Source organism: Rousettus aegyptiacus, unplaced genomic scaffold (assembly GCF_014176215.1).
Source record: "Rousettus aegyptiacus isolate mRouAeg1 unplaced genomic scaffold, mRouAeg1.p scaffold_m13_p_2, whole genome shotgun sequence".
In the NCBI taxonomy this organism is placed as follows: Eukaryota; Metazoa; Chordata; class Mammalia; order Chiroptera; family Pteropodidae; genus Rousettus; species Rousettus aegyptiacus.
Genome location: NW_023416295.1, coordinates 161,214,626 through 161,234,691, shown reverse-complemented (window position 1 = coordinate 161,234,691; position 20,066 = coordinate 161,214,626). Strand labels below are relative to the sequence as shown.

Here is a 20,066-nt window from a genome sequence, read left to right as displayed (position 1 = left end):
CTGGATTCCGCAGCTTGCAGCTTTGGGGGGGGTCCCGTCCGAACCTCCCCTTTGACTCCGCAGAGCGCAGGGGTTTCCCTGAACCCACACGCCCAGGCGCGGAAGCCCGGAGAAAACGAGTGGAAGTTCGCGCGGAAAAGAGAAGGCAAACAGGGAAATACTCACCCGCCCTGCACGAGGAGGGTCACTTCTCCCTGTGCGGCGACATCTCGGCTCAATCTGTGCGGTGCCGCCACGCCCTTCAACAACCGCCGCAGCCGCCTCGGCCTCAGGGTTCGCGGCGAATCGCCGCCGCCTGTTTCGAAGGGACCAATCAGAAGGCAGGGAGGGGGCGTGTCCGGAGGCCCCGCCCCCGGGCCGCCCCCGGAGCACGCGACCTGCGCGCGCGGCTCAGTCAGCGAGGGCGCCGGGCTCTCCGCCAGCTGTCTCGCGACCTCCCTGGCCACGCCTCTCTTTTTACTGAAAGACCGTGTGGCGTATCTCAGAGTTTGTCCTCCCATCTGACCTGTCGGCGACAGCAACAGTCTGTCCTGTTAGTCCCCACGGGTTAGAGAGTTGAGTCAGCCCCTCCTGGAATGTTGCCCGGTAAAGTTCAAGGGCGTTGTCCTGAGTTTTATCCTGATCTGTTAAGAGGCCCTCCCTACCTTAAATCCACCCGCGATCTGGCCGTACTGAGGGCGTAATGGTTTCCGGAGACAAACTGTCATCAAGCAAGAATGGGAGTCCTAAGTAGAAACCTTTCAGAGAGGCCCCCACTTCTGCTGAGGGGTGGAGAGGAATCCTATAACTCCAGGCCACAACCGAAAGCTAAAAGGGGATGTTAGCACTTCCTTCAGGAAACACAAGAGCCAGGGGAGAAAAATTAACCTCACCATAATGAGATATACTTACTAGCTCTGGGGGTCGAGATAAAGCAGAGACTGGACTTAAATGTAATAATAGGTCTATGATAACTGTAAATGTGGCTTATTAATAGCAAAAAAGAAAACTTAATGGACAAAAGCCTGGAGGTCAAGGCTGTTCACCTCTTCTCAGCTGAATTTTGTCAAACCATGTCACCTCTCTGAGACTCCGTTTTCTATCTGTAAAGTGTGGGCATTAACTTGGAATGATGGTCTTTCTAACATTCATTCTTTCATTCACTCACCAGAAACAATGAGGAGGTTCTGTTGCTTGCTGAAGATACTAAAATGAACAGTCCCTGCCTTCAAAATGCTCAGCAGCATGGTGAAGGCTCAATCAGCGGAAGTCTGTGCAGGTCTGTGAAAGAGGGAACACACCCAGCAGTCTGGGACGGTGATGGTCAGAGGCTTGAAAGGAGATGAATTTTGAAGGACGAAAAGGAATCTGCTAAGAGGGAGGATAATTGGGAGTAAGGAACCCTTTCCAGGCAGAGGGAATAACAAGGTTCCTGACATGTGAGCACACCTGGAATGTTCTGGGAATAGCAGTTTTGAATGACTCAAGTTTGGGGATGGGAAGATAGATGAGCCTGGAGGACTAGGCACAGACGACAGGCCTGAGAGGTGCCGAGGAGGTTAGATTCTTTCTTGCAGGTAGTTGGGATTGATTATAAGAAGGAAATGGTATAAACAGACTTTCAAGGATTTTGGAAGAAAGAAGTTGTAAGATTGGCAGCAATTCTAAAATTTAAAAGATGACAGTTACCTAAACTAGCTTAGAAAGGATGGTGAGAAATAGATGTCTGAAGGTACCTTAAGATGCTGACTTACTTGGACTTGTCATGTGGTAATGATATCAATCTAAGGAATACAACTTTGGGAAAAGATTAACGTATTTTGATTAGGGGCGTGTTCAGTTCAAAGTGTAGGAGGAATGTGTAGGTAGAGGTGTTCTAAAGATAGTTGGATGATAGGTCTGAAGCTGATTAAATTGGTTCGTGCAAGAGATATAGACTTGAGAAATCAATCCAGTAAGGATTACTGAGCACTTGCTCTTCACCAAACTGCATCCTGAGCACAGGGGTCCTGCTCTCCAGAGCTTATCTTCTGGGCTGGATGGGTGAAGATGATCATCAAAAGGTCGACATGTAAGCTGTAATTGAACCTAATTCTTGACAGCAGTTTCTCCTTTTTCACAGAAGTGATCCTAGAACACTTCACTACCTATGACTACCATAGATCAATTTTCACAGGACCTGTCATTCAAATCAACCTCTGTTTCCTAGTGTTTCTATTTAAAACTAAGGGAGTAATTGTCATACCACTTCATTTAGCCAAACTTCAAGTGGAGTTGTGGCTTTAAATTGATTCTTTGAGCCCTAATATCAAAATATGTATACTTCTCTATGGAACCTTAAAATTAAGTAAATTGTATTATATAGCTATTGTTTGATAATAGTTAAGTTGTTTTATTTTTTTCTTGCATGTATATAATGTGCCTAAATATTTGAGTACAACTTATTAAAAGTCGAAACTATACTATATAAGATATAGTCACAGACATTCTCTCTCTCTCCTTACACACACACACCCCAACACATAATATTTCTAAATCATCGACCAAAACTTTAGCAGCAGAATATTGTTTGGTTGCCTTCTTTTTATTTTTCTTGTCTATTTGGTTTGTCTTGGTAACTCTCTTCCTTATAAAGACATAGGACACTACGTTGGAAACAGAATCCAGAGTCAGTCTGTGCAAATCGCTTCTCCTCTATAAGCCCATATTCTCCACTGGTTAAATGTGGGGATTGGATAAGGAGTTCCATTTTAGATTCTTTAATTCTCGTTGCTTCTCCCTTCTGGATAAAGAAGAAAAAAGTTCTCTTTGATGCTTTCCCAACCTCACTTTTACATTAATTCCCAGTTAGTACCCCAGTCCCTAACTACACTCACCATCTTACCCACCTTTGTGTTAACACTGCAATTAGTAATTGAGGGTTCTTCCTAAGGAGCAGTGATCTACTTTCATGTGTAGATTTTCTAATTGGTGGTTAGGTTAATAGCCATATTTTAGATATTATCCCTCTACTTGAAATTCACATGGTTGTAACATGCAGAATGTGTTTCATCAGTTTGCTTCCATCAGATGACAAAGTCTATTAGTTCTGACTTTCCCAGAATCATGAAGAAGTACCTCACTTTAAGAAAGTGTTGTGCTTGGAAATCTAAATGTTAAGTTATTGCATTAGGGATCATTATTCATTTGACTAAATATCATTCACAGATCTCTAGGAATGCTCCATTACCTTAAATATACCACAGCTGGAGATTTTTTATTTTTGCTTTAGACCAGCTCATTAGTTGTTTTGTTCTGCATTTTGTGGTAGCTGCTGTTATTGTTTTTAATGCTTTTATGTTATTGAGTGTCGATCTATGGATTGTGTCTTGGGTGATGTACTGGATGAAATTTGGGGGCAACAGAGATCTTAATTCATTCACAATCAAACAATTCATTCAGCAATCCATTGAGAGCCAACTACATTAAAAGCAATACAAGGCTCGATCTTAAAGGAATGTTACCAATCTACATTAACAAATATAATGTATAAGTAATTCAGTGATATACAATTTTACAGTAACAGTTGTTATTAATGCTAAAATAATAATCTAGTGGGTTGAATAGTGTCCTCTCCAAAATTTATGTCCACCTGGAACCTCAGAATGTGAGCTTATTTAGAAATCAGGTCTTTGCAGATACAATTAAGGTAAGGATCGAGATGAGATCATATTGGACTAGGTGACAATATCCGTATAAGAGATAAGACTTTTTAGTTATATGTGATAGAAAAACAATTTCTCAAATTAACTTATTAAAAAAAAAAAAAAAAAAGGAAAGATTGGCTCATGTAATTGAAGTCCCTGGATAGAACTTGAGCCTTAGGTGAAGTTCAATCTAAGATTTCAAATAATGTAACCAGAATCCAGTTTCAAATGGCTCTGCTTTTTATATTGGCTTCATACTCAGATTCCCTATGGTTACAAATAGTTTCCAGCAGTTCAAATTATACATTCTCTTAAGTTCAAGTCTAACCGTAACTGAGTAACTGTATAGTCGGGCGGGCTCAAGTCAGAAACATAAACTACTGTAGGTGCTTAAAGCAGGAACTTGGTTTCATAAGAGATGGAAGAACTGAGACAATAAAGAGGAGCAGATGAGACAACTTAAAGATGAGCAACAGTAGGAAGCTTTTTTCCTAGGGCTTGGAGGTTCAAAAGGGGAGCTCAGAAGGCAGGGCCATTAGCACGAGGGTAGGATTTGCTCAGTAGGAGACGCAGTCACTACCAGAGATGCCATGAGAGGCAGAGAGAGCGAGGGAGACGTTCTCTGCCTGTTTCCTTTCTGTCCTTTAATCTTGCATCAGAGCCTTCCATTGATTGAACCAAGCCAGATCCAGCTAACTGGGGACCTATCAAATGCAGGGTTCGCCCTCTTTCCCAGTATGAGCAGAGGCAAGGGGAGGAATAATCTGAACACGAATAGGATATATTATTTAGGTTTTTGCCATGATGATGCTATAAAATAGACAACTCCTACTCGGTGGCTTACAATAATAAACATTGATTTTTCTTGCTTACAGATCTGCAAGTTAGCTCATGGTGTAGCAGAAGGACATTGCTTAAAGCTGTGTGTTGGATTTAGGTATGTTCCTTCTGCCTCTTATTCTGGGACTTGCAGTTACCTAGGGTATTCTCTTCTCACGGCAAATGGCAAAGTTCAAGAGCAGCGGGCAGACACATGTGATGTCTCTTAAGGCTTCAGTTCGGAACTGGCATACTGTCACTTCCACCCATATTTCATGGCCCAAAAAGCAAGTTATATAGATGAGCCCAGTACTGATGGGCTTGAACGAACATTCTGCCTGCTCTTATGAGAGGCTCTACAAATTCACCAGCAAAGGGACCCTGACATATATGTTTATTACAGGGAAAGAGTGAAGAATTTGGAACAATAATACAATACACACAAACGACCAGCACTGCCTACCTCCTAAAAATACTCCAAGCTAAATATCTCAGTTTTTATGAATGGGTCACGTGCCCAATCCTAAACCATTCACTGTGACCTAAGATGTGTGATGCTCTCATTGGTTATGCCTAAGTCAGATTTCCAACCCCGAAGCTGGGAATGGAATCCACTCCATCCAAAACACAAGGGTGGTTCCCCTGAGGAAATCAGAGTACTCTTACCGAAGGAAAGGCAATGGATTCTGGGTGTCCAAAAAATTACAGCTACTCACTACAGTAACTAATGCCCAAATGTGATATGTGATATTTGACAATGTACTGAATGTATTATCTTCCACAATAAGGAAAAAAAGAATAAATTATAGTTCTCTTGTAAAAAAAAAAAGTAAAAATTCTGCTGTAGAATAAAATCAGTTGCTTATATCCATCAGTTGGATTCATAAATAAAATGATTGTTTATAATGTTGATATGAACTAGAAAGCCATCATCATATGAAAATGATGATGAAGCTAGATCAAGTCAGAAGAAAGTGCAGTGTAGAGGTTATATCTACTTGGGATGAGAGAGAGCAGCAACCTCAGTTCTGTTGATATTTTGGGCTGGATAATTGCTGTGGGAGGCCATTCTGTTCATTATAGGATGTTTAGCAGCACCCCTGGCCCCTACTCACTAAATGCCAGTAGCATCCGTATCCCCACTCCCAGTTATGACAATGCAAATTGTCTCTAGACATTGCCAAGTGTCTCTTGGGACACACAATCAACCCCATTGGGAAAGAAGGAGAAAGGAAAGGGAGAGAATGAGAAAACACCTGTGTCTTTTTCTCTATCCTACCTTTTTTCTCACTCAGTTTAATAGAATATAACATTCTAGGAAAGGCATTTTATCTGGACCTAGAATTTAGGCAGGAGCAAGACACAAAGCTGGGGTAGGACCAGATGGTGAAGAGTCTTAATAATTAAATTGCTCTGCCAGTGAGTTAAGAGTTTTTGTTAAAGCCAGTGGTAACCCACAGTGGTACATAACCAAATTTGCATTTTAGAAAGACATCATTGTAATGATTCATAAAAATGCACATCATACAGAGTATGACGCCCTTCTTTCATAATGCTTATCGCAATTTGTACTTATTTCATTTCTATGTCCTTATTTCTTGTCTGTCTCCTTTACTATATTGTGGACCCTTTTCCTCTTTTGTCCACTACCATTACTTCATTATATCAGAGCTCAAGAGATAATTAGAAATGCAACACCAGTAATATCAGCTATGGCAGTCAATTTTAATAATAATAATAATAATAATAATAATAATAATAATAGCCACCATTTACAAGGTGTCTAAAAATGCATTGCCAAGTAAATTGCTTTTGAAAGGTTATCATGTTTAATCTTCCTGCTAACCCTGTAAAGTAGGAATATCGTATTGTCCACATTTTACACATAGAAAACTGAGCCTAAGAGAACTTAAAATTTTTCACAAGGTCACAAAGCTAATTAGTAGCAGATCTGCTTCTGTGGTACTCTGTATCAATGATATATATTTTCTGACTTTAAAACTGGGTTCTGGCATATTTCTTCATGGGTATGATATCTGATTACAAATTCCCACTGTTCTGTTTCTCTTGCTCTTTTACTTTTTCTTAAAGTCTCATAAAAATTCTTTCTGAAAAACAAAATCCATCAGTAAACTCTTTCTGTTCACAGTTCTGGCACCAAATAAATGTGTGGGTTTTTTTTTTTCCCCACACGAATACCAAGGTCTGACATCAACTGGTTGTCCTACAATTCAATTCAGTCTTGACACTAACTACCTGGAGTTAGCACAGACCCCACAGATGAAAGGGTCGGACCCCCAAGACTGCCTTGCTCCCAAGTCCCAGGTTGTCATCTGTACTTCTGACCAACTGGCTATAATCCAGGGGTTCCCACAAACCCCTTCCCAGGTTTAATAATTTACTAGTATGGCTCACAGAAAACAGTTTACTTACTATTGCAGATCTATTATAAAGAATAGAACTCAGCAACAGCCAACTGTAAGGGGCACAGGTAAGGTATGGGATGGGGAGCTGAGGGGTAGGAAGAGGGCATGGAGTTTTCATGTTCTCTCCATCACGCCACCCTCCCAGCACCTCACTGTGTTCAACAACCCAGAAGCTCTTCAAACTCCGTCATTCAGGAGTTTTATAGAAGTTCTATTACATAGGCTTGATTGAGTCATCAATCATTGGTGATTGACTTCAGTCTCTGCAATCACCCTCCTTCCCCAGAGGTCTAGGATGGGAGCACTGAAAGTTCCAACCCTCTGATCACATGATTGTTTCCTCTGGCAACCAGCCCCCATCCAGAAGCATCCAGAGGTCCACAGAGATTCGCCTTATTAGCAGAAATCCATGTGTGGTTGAAAAGGGGCTTGTTATGACTAACGAAAGATGCCCCTGCCACTCAGGAAACTCTAAGGGATTTAGAAGCTCTGTGTCAGGAACTGGGGACAAAGTCCAAAAATGTATTTCTTCTTGTCTTGTAATCAGTTTTCCGCAGGAGAAGCGTTATCATGTGCTATTACACAGTCTTAACCACTTGAATAAATCCAGACCTGCGGGATCGACTCCTGGCTCTGTCCACAGTGTCCACCAGTCCCGGCTCATTTCCCACCACTTTCCCATAGATGCCTCGTGATCTGGAGACACCAAATCGCACTCGGTTTTCCAAACCAGATCTACTCCTTCAGGCATTCAGAAATTTATTTCTCTGTCTTAAATGTGCTTTCCTCACCATCCCTGACCCCTGGCAGGCCTGCAGCTTCCCCCTTACTCTTTATTTATCAGCTAAATCTCTTTAGATGACACGTGGTTATCTTCTTCATTTTTCAATGGTGAGACTGAAGCTCAGAAAGGGACTGCACACTCTCTCTCCCCTTACATTACTTGTGTCCTTTTAACATCTGTACAGCTCCCTACTTTTTGCTTCTGCCGCTCCTATTGCCTTGAATTTCCTTCTTTCTGACCTTGACCCATGGAAGTCCTGGCCATCCTTCCAAGCCCAGGGACATGCCACATCCTCGTGAGACTCTCCCAACTGAGCCCTTACAACATTCCCCTGGACTTCTTTGTAAGCCCCTCCAGGCAACTATTGTGTCTTAATCATCTTTGTTTCTCCATGGAGTTTAGAAAAAGAATCTTACACTTAATGGGGACCCGAGTCTTTTTTCACGGTAGCAAATGTAATCCAAGTTGCTAGCCCCAACTCACCCATTTTTTTAGGATTTCAATGTTGCCTCAGTATTTTAATACAAAAGAAAAAAAAATCCTTTGCTTGCTAAGCAAGCTCCATTTTGGCTGACTCCAGGAGAAAGGGAGATATAGCCCATTATTTATAGAAGGTGTTTTATTGTATTCACCAAAGGATAATGGGGAGAAGAATGCAACAGTATAACAATAAAGGAAGGAAATGAACTAATTCCTGCTTTGGGGGAAGTATACAACAGCTGTGCACTAGGCTGAAGGAGTGTTTTCCAAAAGCAAAACAAAACAACAAAAAATGATTAATTATATGTAGTGAAGCCAATAGTGAGTGCTTTTAAGGGAGAAGAGGAATGTCCCATCCCTGGAGTCATCCCCATACTATGTAAATGCTACCTCAAGACCCCAACTATGGGAAGGATTCCCCCTAAAAGATGACTAAATATACTTGGAGGAATATCTTATGTGAGAATCATTAACTTTTCTGCATGCTATTCTCTTTGAACTTCAAAGGAAATGAAATGATCAGAGGGCTACCACAAATGAATGAATATTTACCAGGGCTTCTCCAGGAATGAAAAAAGTACCATTTATGTAATAGGAGTTTATCTTTTTATAAATTACCCCCTCAGGCTCGATAGGATGTCATTCATCATTTAAAAAAATAAGAGTTTGTATATTTTTCTAATTCTTTTCCCAAATAAAAGCCTGTGGTGATTGCGTTCAGTTTATTGCCAAAACTGCACATAACTCCTTAACAAAATATATGCAATTAGATAAGACGAAGAGCAAAATGAGATTTTCCCTGTTTCAACAGAAAGAATTGAAGTAATGATCAATTTAATTAGGCAAACAGGGCATGCCAATTAGAATACGAGATTCTCTGAAGCCGTATAAAAATGTGATGTAGAGAAAGTAATTGTATCTAGCCCCATATTTACAATTGTGGAAGTTATATAATTACTACATAAATATTCATCAACATTCTTGTGTGGAACCAGGTACAAATGAAATAAAGGAAAGTTACACATCAGACTCATATTATGAGGAAAATAGAGAGCCAGGCCCTGCCACGGTGATGCTGGTCACTGCACGTCCCAGACTTCACAGAGAAGGGGGGTAAACTTGTGGTCGTTCACTCTCCATGACATCAGCATCTCGGCATGGTGGTGATTGAACGTCCGCAACTCAGTCAGGCGACCCAGGAGACAGGCAAAATGCTGAGGATTTTCAGGCTGATGAATCTTGCACAACTTTTGCAGCACTTCAAGCAGTGGTTCCTGAAGCTTCTCTACTGCCTCTCTATCCTTTATGTATTGTCTGTCTGTTTTGAAGTTTAAAATGAAATGACAAAATTAAAAGGTGCAGAAGTATGAATTTGGTATCATATAGTGATGAGAGACTTTTGAAAGTATAACTTACAAATGTCGTACACTTGAAATGTACAAGTGCTCAACTTGTTGAACACTCACATATATATTTATGTAATCACAAGATCAAGATATAGAAATTTACTGCCCCCCAGAAGCCTCCCTAAATTCTCCTCCCAATAGGTGACCCCAAAGTTTACCCATATGGTGGATAAACAGCATGATTGGTGGGTATATTCTGAGGAATGGAAGTGTTGGGTCATAGGGTATATCTATGTGTGACTTTACTAAGTACTACCAAAATTTTTTGTTTTTTAATTATAATTTTTATAGTAAAACAAACTAACAACTACCTTCTGCTTCAATATTATGTGTACAAATGATTTAAGTCTAACATTGTAATTATGCTTTATAAATCATGCATGTGGCATCACTAACTCCAACTAATTAATAAAAAGTATTTAAAAAATGATGTACACAGGTATTCATTTCAGCATTGTTTAAAACAACAAAAAATTGGAAGCATCCTCAATATCCAAATATATGGGAAATATTAAGAAAATGATTAGTCATTAATACAATGGGCTGTGATGCATGCATTATAATAAACTTTGACCAGTATAATTTTTTCACGACATGGGCAAAGACTTAGAAAAAAAGACAATATATTCTCAAATTGATGGTGGCCAGATGAGGTGGAAGGAGTGGGAGGCTGGGTGAAAAGGTGAGGGATTAAGAAGTACAAATTGGCAGTTACAAAATAGTCATGAGGATGTAAAGTACAATGTAGGGAACATAGTCGATAATATAGTAATAATTATGCATGGCGACATTACATAATTACTAGACTTATCAGGGGGATCATTTCACAGATTACGTAAATGTCTAACCACTGTGCTGTACACCTGAAACTAATATAATACTATTGACTGTCAACTATAACTGAAAAAAAAAAAGACAATGTGTTCTCTATTATGTTAAAGTATGTAATTTCGTTTAGGTCCCTGCTCAAATATTAACCCCTTGGAAAAGATTTCCCTGGCAACTAATTAAAATACCATTCTACTGCTACTTTCTTTCCTTCTATTCTCATCTTTATATGTTTTGAAGTATTTACCACCTCCTGAAAAAATTTTTTGATTTATTATCTTTCTCGCTCTATTAGAATATAAATTCCGTGTAGCTGTATCCTGTCTGTTTCTTTACTGCTATAACTTGCAATGTTTAGAACCATGTGTAGTGCATAGTAGGTGTTCAGATTGCACTTATTGAGTAGGAGGTTTAGGAAAAAGGCTGATAAAAAAAATACACTGAAATGTTAACATGGTTCAATTTGAAGTGGGGGGATTATAGGACATTTTATTTTTACATTATGTTTCTGTGTTTTCTAGGTTTTCTTTAACAAATGTTACTATTAGACTGGGAAAAAATTAAAAGTTGGCATAAAAATGAAAATATAACATTGAAATTACCCGGAGAGAGGATAACAATTGCTGTAAGCAGAGCATATTCTTCTTGAGTCATTTTCAGTTCTGCCACACTTTTATAAAAACTAAACATCGGTGTTATATAGTCATCAGAGATACCTATGGGGGAAAGTTGAAAAATTTCAGAGGCATAGTAAAGTTTTTGAATGACTAAAAAGTATAAAATTACCAACACATTTCATGTACACACACATTAATAACTGCACCATATGCACACATTCAAATAATGACTATATAGTATATGTCCCAAAGGAGGTTAGCTAACAAAATCCTCAAAATATAATGAAATCAAGGGTTTGTATGTCTTTGATGTTGGCAGTGCCTTTGTTTTAGTCATTACTGTCTGACAATAAATGATAAGGTTCTTGAATTGCCAACAGAATCTCCTCACCTCATCATTATCTAGATGGGGTTTGTTAACCTTTTTATTAATAATATCTATAATCAAGGCATAGGTGGCATCTTAAACAACCAAAAAATTATTGTTCTCGAGCCCAGAAGTATAAACAGCTCCACTTAATAATGGTCAGGGTTCTTGTCAGAATTCTGATATCTCTCTTAAGTTTCATACCTGTTTATCCATTGCCTACTAGGCAGTGGTGATTGGCTCTTCTCTTCAAACTCAACATGTCCAAAATTAAAGACACCATGCACAGAACTAAACTCTTCATCTTCCTCCAAATATACCTCTTTCCTAGCATGCCCTTTCTCCATGATTGTACCCTCACTCACCCAAGTGCACCACTTGACAACTGAGATTCAGCCTCCCCACTGGAGGGGCTGACTCCAGTGGTTGGACCTGCTAAGTCTCAGTTGGGGCTCCCTCTCCTCTCTATTGTACCTGGAGTTGACATAGTTTAAGTCTATTTTTTTTCACTTTGAATACTATGATTGTCTTGTCACTGGTCTTCCTGTCTTCGGTTTGGTCCCCTTCAACCCATCCCAGAATCACCTTTCTAAAATTCAAATTATGCCCTGACTCCCCTCTTACAAACCATCAAAAACTCTCCATGGCTTTTGGCATAAATGTTCTTTCTTTTTTACACAAGAAACTGTAGGACCTGTCCTCTGCCATCCCACTACTCACTCACATGATAATAACAGAAGTTCGCATTTATTGAGCACTCATTATATATTAGGCTCCAAAGACTTCTTATGCCATAACTAACTTAATCCAACACCCCACGAGATAGGTACAGAGAGGTTATATAATTTGCCCAAAGACACACAGCAGATGAGAGGTAGAACCTGGATTCAACCAAAACTAGCCAGATCCGGGGAGTCCTGGCTCTTAGCTGTGACTAAGCTGCACAACCTTCCTGTCACAAAGCCCTTATTCCAGCTGTGTTCAGCCATCATAGTTCCCTAAACAATTCACATGGCCCAGTTCTTGTACATGTTCTTCTCTCTACTTGGAATATCGTCCTCCTCCTTTATCTAGCTTATTCCTCTTTATAGTTAAGATTCTTTTGTGTTACTTCCTCCACTCATTCAACAGATATTAGTTTGGTATCTGTTCTGTTCATGGTTCCACTCTGAAAGAGCTTTGACTGGAGAATGTAGAGATCAGAAAGAAAAAAAAAAAAAAGACCGATGTGACTTATGGGTGAGTTAAGATGAGCACGAATTCTCAGGATTGGTCCAGGCAAGAGCAGACTGCTCTAACCCATCCTAAACCAGATCTAGAGCCATAGAGCTTTGGCAAACCAAACTGGGGTAAAATTGGATTTCAAATTCTAGAAAGTATCATTATCATCTAATATTATACTTCACAGAATCAGAAAGTCTAAATCCTCACCTTAGAAGAACCTTAAGAATAGTCCCCAACTGAATCCTTGGATTTCTTCTCTTTGGTCAAAATACTACACTTTTCTCTTCTTTGACTCTTGATTATTTAAGTGATCTTAGTGGGCTGTCTTTGGTGAGCACCTTGGGGATTACATCATGTGGAAAACTGCCCTCTATCCAGCTGTCACAGATTGAACTGAATACCCGTGACCAAACTAGATACAACTTAAAACGCAGAAAGTTGGAGTATGAACTATGAGTACCGGTCCTGGTTTCCAATAAACATAGTGGTTAAGAGGTAGTGAGCCAGCTCTGAGTTTGGAATCTGACCTATGACTCGATCCTAGACACATTACTTAAACTCTTTATGCCTCGGTTTCCTCATCTGTGAAATGTGAATTATAACAATAGCATTCTATGAGATAATACGTGTAGAGTGCTTAGCACAATGACTCATAGTAAATGCTCCAAAACTGTTAGAGCAAACATCATAAGAGCTATTATTACTGTTAATTCAGAAGAATTGGATCAACACATTAGTTCCATCTTTATGGAACTAATCAGTTCCATTAATCAACACATCAGTTCATCTAATCTTAGATTAAGCTCATGCTCTTTTGTGTTTACAAAACTATGTTTTATTTTTGTTTTGGTTTGGTTTTACATTCTGCAGTTTCCTAGGGATAAATATGAATTGGCTGATCAGGGATTTGCCTCAGGATTTTTCTAGGTTTTAAAGTTAAACAAAGATCTGTATTTTCTTTTGCATCCTTCAAACAGTGACAATCTTCAATATTTGGGGACTACACCTGTCAGTTGTGCTTCCTGAAAATAATAACTCATGATTGCACCATTATTTTAAATAGTATATGAGGGTTTGTGGAAAATATCAAAGGCCACTGATTCGAACATATTTAATTTTTAAAAATAGTCTTTGACTACCTTATTTTCTACTTTGTGTTTCTAAATCCCCACTCTCTCTCCAAAGATGTTACCTCCATCCACTAGCTATTTAATTGCAGTCATTAATTTGGGGGAAAAATAGGTAACTTTACATCATGACTGTTCATCTTGTGCATGTCATAAAGGCAAAAGTGAATACAGAGAAAATATAGAAATTGAATAAAAGTTTTTGAAAAATAATTTTCCTAAAGGATAGAGCAAATATAAACCTGCTTTTGGAATTAAAGTTCATAATCAGAATTAACCACTCCAGCATTAACAAAGGGGCGTTTTAAGTCAGGGGTTCCCAACTCCCCAGAACCATGGGACCGATACCAGTCGGTCTGTTAGGAACCAGGCCGCACAGCAGGAGGCAAGCAGCAGGCCAGCTAGTAAAGCTTCATCTGTATTTGCAGGCGCTCCTCAGAGCCAGCATCACCAATACCGCTCCACCTCTGATCATTAGTTATTAGATTCTCATAGGAGCAGCAGTCTCTGGTGTCAGACAGGTTGGGGACCGCTGCTTTAATGTTCATGAACTAGTAATGTCTAACATAAGAAATGCAACAATAACATCGTCCTGAAGGGGCGGGCGGTCTTTTCCTGTTTCCTGCTTCCTCCTTTCTGGAGACTGGCTTAAGGTTTGCTTCGTGTTGGTTCTTATGCCAAATTAGCTGATTTTTGGTCACAAGGGGGAGCTATTTTCTAATTTAATCACAAAGACCACTCTGGAAAAGTCCAGTTGTAGAAAACCATTTATGTTAATACTGCTCTGTTTCATGTTTTCTTTTTTAAAGTCCGTGATTGATAAATTAGTTGTTCAATAATCAAAAATATTTTGAGAATAGCCATTTGATAGATTTAACACGATGCTGTGTTATTTTAAATGTAAACATCTTTTATTTAACTGTCTAGTTTTAATTGAGGACAAAAAATAAAGCAAAGGGGTGTGTGTGTGTGTGTGTGTGTGTGTGTTTTATATACAAATGTGCATATTAGGCAAAGGATCCTTGTTAGGCTAGGACCCCCACCCACTCTCTCTGGAGCTTTCCCCGTTACAGTGCAGCAGAATAAGTTGCTCCCTTTTCTATGTTCAATTCTATTGTACCAATCACAATTTACAACCTCTCCTTCCCATTAGAGTGTGAAATAACCTATACATTTTATGAGAGCAGGAACCAACTACTGTATTCCAAGCGCCTGGCACACTGCCTGACCAATAAACGGTACTCCATGGATGCTTCTTACTCATCTCTGTTATTAACTAGCACCCTGCCAGAGACATGGGAGGAAACTAATAAATTGTGTTAAATTAGGCAATATTACATTGTGCTAGTTTCTTGTGAATAAGGTGACAGAGTTGAGATGTGATGGGGACAGGATGCCATTAAGACAACGGAAATATTCTCATGCTGCTGAGAGATTGGAGCCTGACCTCTATTTCAACTGCTAAACTCTACTCAGGGTCATTTGTGCCTTACTGTCAGTCTTAAGTAAAAAGGTGATGTCAAATTAGCAATTCAAAACATGACTACTTTTAATTGAAAATATTTGATTGAAAATATTTATAATAAGTAACATACTTCCCATTAGTCCTAGTGGCTAAAAGTTACCTGGACAAATTAGATCTCACCGGTTCTTAGGAGTTGCCAAGGTTTGAACTGTCAAGTTCAAGATTCATCTCAATAAAATTTGCCAGATTTTGTGCACTGTAACAGTGCTGGGAATAATCCTCAAGCAGCTGACAGATTAATGGAAGAGGCAGATACATAACTATATAATGTCCAACTGGACAGATATAAAAGGCGTAAGGGAATACAGCTGAGGGCCAATGGAAATAATCAACTCATATTACATTAATACTTTCTCTTATTTTGAAAAACTTTCCTCCTACAATTTGAGCCCCAAATTTGTCGATGCCGAAATTGTCAAGTGACCACTTTGAAAAGCAAAAAGAGAGGCGTTAAGAATTCTAAACTTTAACTTAAGCATTTACCTTACTTATAAATATTCTGTTGTCTGTTTCTTTATATTTCTAAACTTTCCTTCAAAGACAGTATTGGAACTGATAGCTTATATCTGCTTCTTTAAAAAATTTAGTACTTATAATTGTTTTCATTTGTTTCCAAGTCTAAAGCAGTGAAGTCATATATATATTAAGAGCAGAAAAATAAACATAACGTACTACATATAGTATACTTTACTGTGCTCTATAAACAAACTATGGCTCCATCATTCTAATAATAAGAAGAATTTCTCCTTTCTCTAAACTCACTGTCTCTATTCACTTTATCATTTACTTAAAAGCCATTTCAAGTTGCTAGCTGCTGCTTATACTTTCTCTCTCAACCAAAGGGCAGGAACCATATCTTACTGGTCTTTATATTCCCTACCAACCAAAATTGGGCAAATATTATAGATCTTAGCAAGTGACAGAAAGAGCGCTGGGCTCTGAGTATAACAGCTGCATTCATCTCTTGGCACTCTGTTAATTACCTGAATGACTTTGGGCAGATCATCTAGCCTCTCTAAGCCCATTTCCCCATCAATAAAATTGGAGTGTAGCACTCACATTCAGAGGCCGTCGATAATAAAAACAAGATGATCTATGTAAAAGCAAACCATTGCAAAATCACGGGTTATACCGTCATCTGAAAATCATTCTCACTTGAACTGGATATTTCATTCCTGTCTTTTATGAGGATCAAAAAAGGCCACGAAATATGACAAATTCTGGAGGTTATTTATGTTTGAAATTAACAGAACAAGTTACTTTGGTCTGTAAAAAGCTATTGCTAATACCTTAATGTTAGAATGTAAACTCATTCATCGTTAGTAAGCCTATTTCAGTCCTATCATATTTTATGATATTGTATGATTATTTCTATTTTAATACAAATTCTATAATATTATATTATAAAACTACATTAGGAATTAATACTATATTTGGAATTTAAAAAATGATGCACTAGAATTATATAGAAACAACCACAGGTTGTCAGATTTATGTTCTGAAGCCTCAATTAGCATGAATAAACACTGTAACCTTCATTAAGCAAATGTATCTCGAGAGACAGTATCTTTGTGCATGTAATTGGGATTTAATAATAGCAAATGAAAGAGTATGAATTTGAAGAACAAGAAAAGAAATTTCACATTATATTTTTTAGAGTCATGTAGGCATAAACAGCATAACTTTGAGACATTGAATTACCGTGGAATTAAATGTACAATTAAAATAAGAATGTGTTATATTTACATAAGAATGAAAAGTTATTCTGAAAGGTCATCTTGCAAGATCAGGTTTTTATGTGGTGTGTGGAAGAGGCAATGTTCTGAAAATCTACTGGGGAAGCAAATTCATAAATATTAATAAATCGAACAATCATTATAGACAATAAAATACTAAGCAGCCTGTGAGTTTGGATGATTTTATTTTCATGTGGCTGATGTTTGGGTAAAGTATCTTATTATAAACTAGAGGCATGCATATTTATTAGACAGGTCACAAGCTGAAAATTTTTGAAATTCTCAGAATCAAGTTCTGAAATGTATGTTCACATGCAAGATTTTTTCTTTTTGATTACATATTTTTAACCTACAAGACCCTCACCATGTCTCATGTGGTTATTGCATTGTTCTCTGCTTCTTGTTTCAATCTTTCTAAACTTCTCTTCACATTACTGCTAGGAAGTTGTTTTTATAGCACTTCTATGGTCATGTCACATCTGCTTAGAATATTACAGAGGCACCCCGTTATATAAGAACTAGAACTACTTTTGTGGCATTCAGTGTCTTTAATAATCTAGCTTGTGCTGCTATTTCAGCTTCATAAATATTGCCAGTAGGATGTTAGCCTATTTCTGCCCAGTGGAAGAATTCTCCAATGAGCAGCTTTGATTTGTTCTGTGCCTGTTGGCTTAGCTGAGACTGAGAATGGGGCTGTGGTTCTTCCTACCCAACCCTTTCTTGCATCTTTCCTTTCACAGATGTCAGATCAGCACAGTGGTATTGAGCTGTCTTTGCGTACACCTGCTTTCTTCCCACTTATTCTTCAGAGGACTTTCTCTTAATTAATTTCTTGCACATACCATCTTGGTGTCTGTTTCGTGTAAAAGCCACATTCACACAAGCACTTAGGATAGAGCTTGACACATAATAGATATTGAATAATTGTTAGCTTTTGGTACTATAATTAACAGATCCATTCATTACACATATAAACATTCACAATTTTCCTCTTAGTTTTCCAATAAACTTACTTTGGACAAGTCTGTTTTTTTCTCTTAGCTGAACCAGAGTGAAAAGAGACTTCCTTCACCTTAGCCTGGCTGGGAAAGGGACTTGGTACTGCCCCAGTAATCATCATGGAAATGGCAGTCACCAACTTAGCTCAGAAGCCAGGAGACTGATGGAGCCAAGCAAAGGGGGGGGGGGGGACAACGGGGAAGAGGGTGGGGGGAGGGGAGGAGAGGAAGGAGAGAGAGAGGAAGGGGGGAGGGAGAAAGATTATATATATAGATTATATATATACAAACGCACACGCGCGCGTGCACACACAGAGAGACAGAGAGAGACAGAGAGAGACAGAGACAGACAGAGACAGACAGAGACAGAGAGACAGAGAGACAGAGAATGAACAGCTGCGGACTAATAATCCTTCGGATGTACTCCCATTGAAACATTTCAATTCATATGGCAAAACTGCACCCCCCTTTTTTTTGGTCTGGCGCTTGAATTGGCTTTATGACTCATCTTTTCTACTTACACTCTCTCTCCTTTTCTTACTTGAAATGCAAAAGAGGTTATCCGATCCTCAAAATAATTACTACAGGCAAGATCAGGAAAAAATGACTTTTTGTTGATTAGTTGCCAGTCTGGGACACCAATAACTGATATTTAGGGGAAGAACAATCTAAGAAGTAAATAGATGGACAAGAGTCATTCATTCTTTCATTCATTCATTTTACAGGTGTTTGTTGAACAGTTACCCTAAGCTAGGCATGTGGTTGATATCTGAGAGAAAATGCTGAATCCAAAAGAGGTAAGCCCTGCCTGTAGAGTTTTTAATATCAAAATACAGGTGAGACTGTAGAGCAAATATTAAAATTTGACACGATTTCAAAGAGATCAAACTAGTCATGAGGTTTATTTTAAATAAGTCCGAGAGGTCTACTGTACAACATTGTACCAATAGTCAACAATACCATATTACACACTTAAACATTTGTCAAAGGGTAATTTCATGTTAAATATTCTTGCCACTATAAAATAAAATAAAATAAAATAAAACAAAACAAAACAAAATAATAAAATAAAATAAAATAAAATAAAATAAAATAAAATAAAATAATCAGAATACTTAAGTAGCTGGCCAAGTGAGTGGCTAAACCACCAACCAGTCCCCAGCTTCCTGGACTGGCTCTGTCTCTGTCTCTGTCTCTGTCTCTGTCTCTCCACCTGCTCCTGCCCTCTCTCTCTCTCTGTAAATTAAGGCCCAGAACAGGTAAGTGATAAAATCTGTCCAGGACCAGAATCCATATTTCTTGACAACATAATGTCTTTCAAAGAGTGAAAAGCTGTAATAACATATTTCTTCCTCTCCATTTCTCCTTGGAGGTGTCTTGCCTTCTTCCGGGTGTCTGCTATCCTGGCTTATACTAACATTGCTGGAAGATCTGTCTGTACAGCAGAATTTGATGTTTCCCTCCTCTCCAACAATCTTCAATGCCTCCCCATTACATGGAAAATAAAGAATAAAATCTTTAGCCCAGCATTCAAGGCCCTCGACCATTTGCTTCTGATTTTTTTTTAATTTCTCTTTAATGTAATCATTAATCCAATTGAGCTCAACTATTCACTCTTCTTCATGGTCGTGACCTGGTTTCTTGCCTCACTCCTTTGCTCCAATCAATCCTTATCTCCTGGACCAGCACCCTGAATGTCACACAAAATATCATTCAAGGCCCAGCTCCAATGCCAACAAAATCTTTCCAGAGCCCTCCGAACCAGAAGTCATCCCTCTCTCAGATCTCCTTTCCCACATTTCAACTACCTCTGTATCATTCATCTCTTCCCACTAGACTGTGAGATTCCTAGGGGAAGAAACATGTCTGATTTCTTTTTTCACTACCACCATAGCACCTTATTTTGAAGAAGTTGCTAAACTAAGAAATTAATGGATATGTAAAATAATGCATCCTTTTAAAATGTTTTTTTCAATCTACCAATGATGCTAATGATACTTTCCATTTTTAATTAAGAGGAGAAAACCTAATGACTATGGAAAGATTGCTTTTGAAAAATAGTCT

The 20,066-nt window shown here is 38.6% G+C and overlaps 2 protein-coding genes and 1 long non-coding RNA gene across 12 annotated transcripts in view; 1 reads left to right on the top strand and 2 right to left on the bottom strand.

The window, feature by feature from the left end:
* GAS2L3 (growth arrest specific 2 like 3) overlaps nucleotides 1–275 on the bottom strand; it is a 32,359-nt gene extending 32,084 nt beyond the window's left edge. The window contains exon 1 of one of the 2 annotated variants that reach the window (XM_016120234.2): nucleotides 166–275. The gene's annotated coding sequence lies outside the window, so the exon portion shown is untranslated. The remainder of the gene's footprint in view (nucleotides 1–165) is intronic. The other variant, XM_036237342.1, reaches the window with a different exon arrangement.
* A 159-nt stretch (nucleotides 276–434) lies between these two features.
* On the top strand, nucleotides 435–18,800 carry LOC118613743. The gene is made up of 4 exons (XR_004955773.1): nucleotides 435–585; nucleotides 1,151–1,258; nucleotides 4,541–4,602; nucleotides 18,728–18,800. It is a non-coding gene; the product is annotated as an uncharacterized LOC118613743 (long non-coding RNA).
* Nucleotides 7,391–20,066, bottom strand: part of NR1H4 (nuclear receptor subfamily 1 group H member 4) — a 62,834-nt gene continuing 50,158 nt past the window's right edge. For 4 of the 9 annotated variants that reach the window (XM_016120289.2, XM_016120269.2, XM_016120280.2 and 1 more), the window contains 2 exons: nucleotides 11,011–11,124; nucleotides 7,844–9,492 (listed from right to left, as the gene is read on the bottom strand). In XM_016120289.2, coding sequence (XP_015975775.1) covers nucleotides 9,254–9,492; nucleotides 11,011–11,124 — 353 coding nt within the window. In that variant the 3' untranslated portion in view covers nucleotides 7,844–9,253. Of the gene's footprint in view, nucleotides 9,493–11,010; nucleotides 11,125–20,066 lie in introns of all 9 variants that reach the window. The other 5 variants (XM_036237341.1, XM_016120254.2, XM_016120309.2 and 2 more) reach the window with 5 other exon arrangements.